The 9,422-nt window shown below is 48.9% G+C and overlaps 2 protein-coding genes across 2 annotated transcripts; both read left to right on the forward strand.

The window, feature by feature from the left end:
- The first annotated feature begins 759 nt into the window (after positions 1–759).
- On the forward strand, positions 760–5,047 carry LOC124701309 (ubiquitin domain-containing protein DSK2b-like). The gene is made up of 8 exons (XM_047233357.1): positions 760–1,000; positions 2,534–3,238; positions 3,324–3,526; positions 3,632–3,745; positions 3,824–3,882; positions 4,002–4,030; positions 4,431–4,538; positions 4,648–5,047. Exons 1-8 carry the CDS (start codon positions 760–762, stop codon positions 4,794–4,796), a joined length of 1,608 nt encoding a protein of 535 aa, XP_047089313.1. The 3' UTR covers positions 4,797–5,047.
- A 762-nt stretch (positions 5,048–5,809) lies between these two features.
- On the forward strand, positions 5,810–9,173 carry LOC124701312 (catalase-1-like). Its single transcript, XM_047233358.1, has 6 exons — positions 5,810–5,908; positions 6,020–6,116; positions 7,268–8,412; positions 8,496–8,563; positions 8,664–8,757; positions 8,899–9,173. The coding sequence occupies exons 1-6, from the start codon at positions 5,894–5,896 to the stop codon at positions 8,956–8,958; spliced, it is 1,479 nt and encodes a 492-aa protein (XP_047089314.1). The 5' UTR covers positions 5,810–5,893; the 3' UTR covers positions 8,959–9,173.
- Positions 9,174–9,422: the final 249 nt, after the last annotated feature.

Here is a 9,422-nt window from a genome sequence, read left to right on the forward strand (position 1 = left end):
TGTGATGTCTGTGTGAAAATCAGGAGAGATGCTCTGATTCTCCGCGGTTTATATATTTACTTCCGATCTATAAATTTTGTACATTTGTCTAGATTTGCATGTATCTAAACATTGATTTGCATGTAGCTCTAACATGGTGCACTGGGCTCCAAACCCTATCAATATCATTTCACACACACCATGTCTACAGCACGGAAAAAATAATGAATCAAATCCGTACAGGTGAACCACGTAGACCAGATCATGTGACAACGTCAGTTAGACGGCGCGGCGAAGCGCGCTACCCATCTAGTACTTGTCTGAACTAGCCAGACAAAATTGGTTGTACAAATTTGTGTTTTTCCAAGCGGTTTGTTCCACAGTTTGTATCCGTTTAAGAAACGTATAGGAAAAGTGGAAAACACAGCATGGTCGACCAAGCAATACGTATTCTACAGGACTACGTATCCCGGTGGCGACGTTAGACACACCAGAACCTTCTTCTATCCGCACCGGCCCTGACAGCGCGTTCCACGCGGGGCCTACCTACCCCGCGCCGTGGACCCCACACCACGCAAACGAACCACAGCCGTCCATCCCCGTCCCACGGCCAGTCTCCGCCGTCGGATCCTCCGCCTGCCCAGCAGCGCTCACCTTCTTCCTCCTCAAGCGAAGTCCCGTACAGTACAAAGCCGAGAGAAAAAAGGGGAACGGACTAAACTCACATCACACACACACACACTCGAGCGAAGCCGGATCGGACCTAGGGCTAGGGAGGCGATGGGCGGCGGGGGCGAGGGCGAGGGCGGCGTCGGCGAGCCCGCCGCGGGGGCGGCCGCGCCGGCGACGCTGCACATCCGGGGCTCCAGCGGGAACAAGTTCGCCGTGCAGGCCGACCTGGGCGCCACCGTCGGCGCCTTCAAGGCGGTCGTCGCCGAGGCCTGCGACGTGCCGGCGCCGCAGCAGCGCCTGATCTACAAGGGCCGGATCTTGAAGGACGACCAAACCCTAGCCAGCTACGGTGCGTGCGCTCCCTTCCTCCTTCCTTCCTCACTCACCGGTAGTACAGGCTTGCGCGCGCGCGCGTCGGTGCGGTTTGGTCTAGTATGGCGTGGCTGACTATGTGGGTAGTTAGGTTCGCTGCGCGTGGGGCGCTGGTCTGCCGTGCCTAGGTGGTGGTACTTGTGTGTTCGATGCAATGCCTGCCAGGAGGTGGTGGACGAGATGCAGCCTAGCCCCCTAGACGACGTGTATGAATGATCTCTGTATGATTTTTGATCCTTGCCTCCTTGGTTGATGGCTTTTATGTAGAGGCGCAGCCGCATACAGAGCGTATGGCGGCGATTGACAGTGCAGCTTAGTTAATATATGCTGTTCAAGGGAAGTGAACGCAGCGCTGATGCATCGGCGTCAATGTAGTTCCGGGTATCATGGAGCCATCCAAGTACCGGCGTAAATTACGCTGGCAAGCAAAGTTCTAGGCGGTGGTCATACACGTATAAGACGGTAGCCATGTGGGAATCCACATATTTTCCTGAATTGCAGCATATAGCGGCATCTTAGTGGTCACTGATCAGCCAATAGGAAGGCTTGTTCTACTACTGCTTTTGGGTTTCCCGCGCATAGCTTTATTTGTTTTGGTTTCGAGCGCTTGTTATTAGGGCCTACGTGTTACGAACCGTTGCCGCCCACGTGTAACGTGTTATCGTACAGCTGGTATGTCGTTATGCAATTATTTATTCCTGCTATGGTGTTAAGTCTTGTCGTGTTTTGGTAACAAAATGAACCATGTTTTATTGCATCATTATCCACGTGGCGCTCTCCTGAAACAGAAAGATCCTATGCCAAATTATTGCGAAGTTTTTGCGATTTACAAAATTTGGATCAATTCATGTCAAAGCCTAACCCTTAACCTATTTTTAGCTGCACCCTTAAAATTTATCATTATCAGATCTACATGAGTGTTATAGATATCTTCTTGTGCACATAGTTTTCACCTTCACGAAAAGGATTTTCTCTAACTACTGTACATTACTTCATTTTCGTGTTTGGTACTTGCAAAGTTTTGAGTAATTCACAATCTGGATTTAAGTCACAACATCAACAATAGTGTAGCTTGTTTCTTTTGAAAAGTATGAGTAGAATTGCAAATACAGTGCTACCTTAATCTGGCCGTAGAAATAAGAACTATAATTTGGAAGTTCCTTGCAATTCCATTAACTCCATGTGCAAAAGCGGACCAAATGTTGACAAGTCTTTCATGCTAAATGACTGGTATCTTCAGTAAAGTATAGCAACTATCAGTATGTGCCAAACTTAAGGGAAATAATTTATTGTTCGGTTCTTGCCCTTGAGCTTTGCTTCATCAGCCATCAGTGAACAATGCTAGCATAGACATGCCAAATTATATCTGCTTGTTTTACCGTGTGAATATAAGTACCGAATATCCTGGCCAGTTGAAGTTACCACTTCCAAAACGCATTAAGATTGGATACCTAAATGTCTTTTGTGGTTGATTAAGATTGGCTTCTTATTGTGGTGTTTCTTATTGAAGGTGTGGAGACAGACCACACCATCCATATGGTGCGTGGCGCTGCACCACCAGCAACACCAGCTGCACCAGCTGCAGCCAACCATGGGACTTCAACCACTGCGAATGCCCCACCAGCTGGTTTTGGAGCCTTGTTCCAAGGTCTTGGCACTACAGGAAATGCTGGAAGCGGAGGTTTGGGTTTAGCTGGATCCGGCCTTCCAGGATTAGAGCAGATGCAACAGCAGTTAACTCAGGATCCCAACTTGATGAGGGACATATTGAATATGCCAGCCATGCAGAATCTAATTAATAGCCCTGATCTAATACGTGATTTAATTATGAACAATCCTCAAATGCGTGAGCTTGTTGACCGTAATCCAGATCTGGCACATGTCCTGAATGATCCAAGCATTCTCCGCCAAACTGTTGAAGCAGCTAGGAATCCTGAACTTATGAGGGAGATGATGCGGAACACAGACAGAGCCATGAGCAACATTGAATCTTCCCCAGAAGGGTTTAATATGCTCCGTCGCATGTATGAAACTGTTCAGGAGCCATTCCTGAATGCAACAACAATGGCTGGGGAGGGTGATAGAAATGCAAACCCATTTGCTGCCCTTCTCGGAAACCAAGGGACTAACCAAGCAAGAGATCCAGCTGGAGATGCATCAACTACTGCCCCTGTTCCAAATACTAATCCTCTCCCAAATCCCTGGAGTGCAAATGGTAGGTGTGGGAACTCCCACATTTTAGTTGTTCGCATATGCATTTATTTCTGTGCTGTTCTGCTATCTAAGAACTAAATCTACAGCTGGGGCTGCACAAGGAGCAGCAAGGCCTACTCCTGCTGCAAGGAGTGCAACAAGCGGTGGCCTAGGCGGATTGGGTTCTGCAGATTTGGGAAATATGCTGGGTGGTGGCTCTGATGCATCCTTCTTTAACCAGGTTTTGCAAAACCCTACCATGATGCAAATGATGCAGAACATTATGTCCAATCCCCAGTCCATGAATCAGGTACACTGTTTCAACTATTTATATTGTGATTACTTGATTAGGAACCTTCTTCTTGTCCTGATCATATAATGTTTTGACCCCTTGCTGATATTTTCTTGCACGCAGTTGCTCAACATGAACCCAAATGTACGTAACATGATGGAATCAAATACCCAGATGAGGGAAATGTTTCAGAATCCAGAATTTCTTCGCCAGTTAACATCTCCCGAAACATTGCAGGTGGGATTAACTGTACTGCTATAGTCACATGCAGTTCATGTGTTTATATGATGGACTAAATTACCTCCTTTTATGTAGCAATTAATTTCATTCCAGCAGGCGCTGACGTCGCAACTTGGTCAACAACAAGCTGGCCAGTGAGTATCTTCAGCTCAATTTCTCTTACTCATGATGTTTCTTATCCCACTTCCTGTACAATAATATGGCTAGCCTTGCCTATGCACTGTTTGATGAATCTGTTTTTCATTTGATTCAGGGAGCGGACCCAAACGGGCACTAATCCAGGTAATTTGCTCTACTTAGTCATAACTTGAATGATCTTTCCTAGCATTCATGTATGCATTCATTCATCAGCTTCTTGCAGTTTTATTTTCGGTGGCTGTTGCTTTAGATTCTTTTGGTAATTCTAAGATCACTTCTGAATATTGCTCTCCATAGTTTTTGTACCAAAATTAAAAACGTTGCAGCACTAAGCTCCCTCTTTTGAGATCTGTACTTTGGTTATATAAACTGAAAATGACAAACCAATTAACACCCTTTGGTTGGCTATGTACTGTTTTTTTTAGTATCCTTGAGATGCGAAGTGCATGCAATTTTTATCTTACCCATGCAAACTTGCAGCAAACTAAACCTGCAGTTTTTCTTCCTAATGCTGATTTATGGGAAAAAATTACTTGAATGCTAGGCAACATTAACCTCAACAGCTTGATGAGCATGTTCAATGGGCTTGGTGCTCAGGGACCTGTTGGTGCTGGCGGTCATCTTGGTGCTCTCGATCATGTTACTGCTGCCCGTGAGTATCTATTTCTTAGTTTGATGTGTTAAGAAGAAATGATGTGTCATAGTGTGACTGAGTGTTCTTCACGGACCTTGCTTATTGGTTGAACCTTGTGAATTCACAGTGCCACCTGAAGAGCGCTTCGCGACGCAACTAGCTCAGCTCCAAGAGATGGGGTTCTTCGACACCCAGGAGAACATCCGAGCGCTGACGGCTACCTATGGGGACGTCACTGCCGCAGTGGAGCGACTCCTTCAGAATTTCGGGCAATAGACGATGCTGAGCAGAAAGCTGTTGCGTGTTGGTACCTGTAGTAGTTGTTGGCATCGCGAGGTTTCATTGGTTCTTACATACCCGGTCAGACCGAAAGGCAGCACCCGTCTAGATTCTATGTGTCCGTAAGATGAATAAACCAGTCTCTACTGGATATCGTTGGCGTACATGTCGTGGTTGGTATATTGGTACCTTGGGTCGGTGTACATACATATTGGATCGTGGGGTCTTAAAACTGTTATTGCAGTGTACATGGCCGGTGTCCTGATTTTAGTGCCACCTCTATGCTGATGAGTTGTTCATTTTTGGTGTGACGGGTATGTTTGATTCTTGTGCAGTGTAGGTGGTGGGATCATGGAATCGAGAAGGCCATTGTACCTTGGGCAAAGGTTTTGCACGAGAGCCTAGCCTTGTGGAGTGATCAGGTATGTGGAGTGATCAGGCATGTATTGTGGTTGCTTGTCTGGCCTTTTCTTGTTTTCCCCCGGCAAGAAGGTTGCCACGGTGAAAGTGTACATGCCATTGAAACGAGAAGCGGCGATAGCCTGAACACTCGAACAGAACGTGTAGCACCGCAGTTCACCGCACGTATCGGGTGAAAAATCTTCGTCAGAGCCGTGGCTCCGGTGGAAAAACCCTGTGTTGGCTAGCGCCATTCGGGCAGGACGACACGATCGATGTCTCCTCCGCCGCGCAATGGTCGCACCAAATGTGAACGGCATCTGCTGCCCCTGGCCAAAATCCCCATTCCCCGCCGCGTTCACACCCAGTTCCGTTTTTCTGCGTAGGTTTATCTTGTGAACCAGGGCGGGAACCGGATTTCGTAATTGCCAATTTTCTCTGGACGGCGATCGCCGGGGCAGCGTGTGGTGGAGGCGCGGCTCATATCCGCTGGGAGGACGGAGCATGGTGCAGGAGCGCGCACACGTAGCAGAGAGGCCCATCGAAAAGGAGGCCCCAGAAGCGTCCTGGCACGCGACAAACCTCCCTCGCCCTCTCGTTCCCGCTACAAGTACCCGCGCCGCGCGGCGAGCCTCGCGTAACCGTGACCCTGCCTCTCGCGCACCGCCACCGCCGGCCGTCGATCGTTAGGCGCCATGGACCCCTACAAGGTACGCCTGCTCTCTCTGCACTCTGCTGCTCTGGTTGCTGGCTAGCTCAGGGATTCATGGCTTAAGTTCTGATGGGAGTGTTGTGGTTTTGTCTGCTGTGTGTTGCTGCAGTACCGCCCGTCGAGCTCCTTCAACGGCCCGCAGTGGAGCACCAACTCCGGCGCGCCCGTCTGGAACAACGACAACTCCCTCACCGTCGGATCCAGAGGTATATATCCTTTCTTACCCTTTCTGCACCTGTAGCACCGTTTGCTTATATCTTAATTGTGGCGTCGGATTCCAGCCGCGCGGCTGAGGCCTCTGTGGTTAGCAAACACGAAAGTCTGCTCATGCTCATGGTCTAGCTTAACATGCTGGTTTGGTTCTAGCTTTCATCAAGTACTTTGATAGCTTAACTTTAGGCCTTCTTCTCCAATTGTTTTGAGCTGATATTTTGGCAGAGAAACAACTCAATTACGTAGTTACTACCTGGCATGGGGACGCAAATTATCAATGGGAATTCAGCTACATATATATCAAGCTGAGCCTAACTGAATTTTTCTCTGTTGAAAACCTGAAGTTAAGTAGCCTAACTGACAGCATGCATGTCTCTGTTCAAATTAACCCCTAGTCTTGCGGTGATAGGTTGATAGCAGAGAAAGAACTCAGTTAACTCGTAGTTACCTTGCGTGCTAGGCCGGGGATGCAGCTTGCCAAAGGGGAATTCAGCTAGATTACTAATCAAAAAGCTTTATAAAACCGAGCGTAACTCAATCTTACGATGTGTCGGAAAATTTAAAATTAGCTATCCTAACTCACTACTGCAGAAAATTTGAAATTAACTAGCCCAACTCGCATAATTTACCATCCCAGTAATCATCACATAGTACACCCCATTATAACTGAAGACCAGTTACCATCTCGTGGTCAGTATGTACTCCCTCCGGTCCTTTTTAATTGACTCGGATTTAGTATAAAATTGTACTAAATCCGAGTTAATTAAATGAGACCGGAGCGAGTATATGTGTGAAGTAGCCAGGTTCTTGGTAGTGAGCTCTGAAAAATACTACTGTTGCTTCAGGTGCCATGCAGTCGGCATGCATATCTCTTTGCTCAAATTAACCACTATTATCAACCAAATGATTCATACTGATGTTCGCAGTAAGCTGAATTGAAGAAGTCTGTGTTCTTCAGTCCAACCGGCCGGGACACATAATAAATAAGTCATGCTGAAACTAGGAGCTAGTCGAAATTTTGTGATGTGCAAATCGTAGATGTGTACGATCGATGAAGAACACTTCAGAACAAAACAAACAAATCGGCCTCTCATCAACCAGTCTTGGGTTAACGCTGACCAACGATGCCTGTGTGCTCTGTCAGGCCCGATCCTGCTTGAGGACTACCACCTGGTGGAGAAGATCGCCGACTTCGACCGCGAGCGCATCCCGGAGCGGGTGGTGCACGCCCGTGGCGCCAGCGCCAAGGGCTTCTTCGAGGTGACCCACGACATCTCCCACCTGACCTGCGCCGACTTCCTCCGCGCCCCTGGCGTCCAGACCCCCGTCATCGTCCGCTTCTCCACCGTCATCCACGAGCGCGGCTCCCCGGAGACCCTCCGCGACCCTCGCGGGTTCGCCATCAAGTTCTACACCCGGGAGGGCAACTGGGACCTGGTCGGCAACAACTTCCCGGTCTTCTTCATCCGCGACGGCATGAAGTTCCCGGACATGGTGCACGCGCTCAAGCCCAACCCCAAGACCCACATCCAGGAGAACTGGCGCGTGCTGGACTTCTTCTCGCACCACCCGGAGTCGCTCCACATGTTCACCTTCCTCTTCGACGACATCGGCATCCCCGCCGACTACCGCCACATGGACGGCTCCGGCGTCAACACCTACACGCTCGTCAACCGCGCCGGCAAGGCGCACTACGTCAAGTTCCACTGGAAGCCCACCTGCGGCGTCAAGTCCCTGCTCGAGGACGAGGCGGTCACCGTCGGCGGCACCAACCACAGCCACGCCACCAAGGACCTCACCGACGCCATCGCCGCCGGCAACTACCCGGAGTGGACGTTCTATATCCAGACCATCGACCCGGACCATGAGGACAGGTTCGACTTCGACCCGCTGGACGTGACCAAGACGTGGCCCGAGGACGTGGTGCCGCTGCAGCCCGTGGGGCGGCTCGTGCTCAACCGCAACATCGACAACTTCTTCGCCGAGAACGAGCAGCTGGCCTTCTGCCCGGGCATCATCGTCCCGGGGGTGTACTACTCCGACGACAAGCTGCTGCAGACCAGGATCTTCTCCTACTCCGACACGCAGCGCCACCGCCTCGGGCCCAACTACCTGCTGCTCCCGGCCAACGCGCCCAAGTGCTCCCACCACAACAACCATTATGATGGGCTCATGAACTTCATGCACCGCGACGAGGAGGTCGACTACTTCCCCTCCAGGTTCGACTCCGCCAAGCACGCGCCTAGGTACCCCATCCCGTCGCGCACACTCAACGGCCGCCGAGAGAAGGTAATACTGACTGATTATCCACAGTCCTCCTTCTCCATTAGCTCCACTTCCTGTTCTTACATGTACGTGTGACACTATTGCAGATGGTGATCGAGAAGGAGAACAACTTCAAGCAGCCGGGGGAGAGGTACCGCTCCATGGACCCGGCAAGGTGCGTATACTACCAATAGCATATGTAGCAAGCAATTGTATCGATCGAGCTGTCGTTAATTTGGTTTAACTGAATATCCATGTTATATGAATGTGTGCAGGCAAGAGCGATTCATCAACAGATGGATCGATGCGCTCTCCGACCCTCGCCTCACCCACGAAATCAAGGCTATCTGGCTCTCCTACTGGTCTCAGGTAATCAAGCATTCTGAAACAAATGTAGTAGTACAATATTTTACCACATATGCATATTCTCTGAAGAAAATTGCATAAATCTTATTCATGTTCTCTGACGAAAAGTTACTGAATTGCTTCTTGTGTGATCGACGCGTGCAGGCTGACAGGTCTCTGGGACAGAAGCTGGCCGGCCGTCTCAGCGCGAAGCCGAGCATGTAAAGATGAGTCAATGTGGCGCGAGCAAAATCCAATCTGCTTCGATCCTGGAAGCATTCTCCCCTCTTATCGGCAAGGATTAATTATCCGATGCTGAAAGTACCTTTAGCATACTGAGCCTATTTTGGAAATGATTCTATATAGTACCCCACATTACGCGCATTGTCGTGTGCCATTCATGTAATAATTTGTACAAGAGCCTATTTCTACTGATACTTAATGATTATTGTAAATTGCATGCAACCTGATTAATAAACCATACCAAGAATAAATCGAAATGGATAGATGACTTTTTTTTAACCAAGTTTTTTTTTCTCTAGTGGACATCTTGTTTTAATCAGAACCTCGCTAGCTCGCGTTATCCAAATTTGAGGCGCACAATCGATCTAGTGAGTACCAAACGATCACGATGAGATGATGACACAAATATTTGTTAACATGATGTCCTAATAATTTGGACAATGGTA

Source organism: Lolium rigidum, chromosome 3 (genome assembly GCF_022539505.1).
Source record: "Lolium rigidum isolate FL_2022 chromosome 3, APGP_CSIRO_Lrig_0.1, whole genome shotgun sequence".
NCBI classification, from domain to species: Eukaryota; Viridiplantae; Streptophyta; class Magnoliopsida; order Poales; family Poaceae; genus Lolium; species Lolium rigidum.

Bases quoted from the DNA above. Each gene is read 5' to 3' on its own strand.
- LOC124701309 (XM_047233357.1), top strand. From the start codon at position 760: ATGGGCGGCGGGGGCGAGGGCGAGGGCGGCGTCGGCGAGCCCGCCGCG. The intron at 1,001-2,533 runs GTGCGTGCGCTC...TTCTTATTGAAG, and splicing joins CCAAACCCTAGCCAGCTACG to GTGTGGAGACAGACCACACC. The intron at 4,031-4,430 runs GTAATTTGCTCT...CTTGAATGCTAG, and splicing joins CCAAACGGGCACTAATCCAG to GCAACATTAACCTCAACAGC.
- LOC124701312 (XM_047233358.1), top strand. The intron at 8,413-8,495 runs GTAATACTGACT...ACACTATTGCAG, and splicing joins TCAACGGCCGCCGAGAGAAG to ATGGTGATCGAGAAGGAGAA. The intron at 8,758-8,898 runs GTAATCAAGCAT...CGACGCGTGCAG, and splicing joins GGCTCTCCTACTGGTCTCAG to GCTGACAGGTCTCTGGGACA.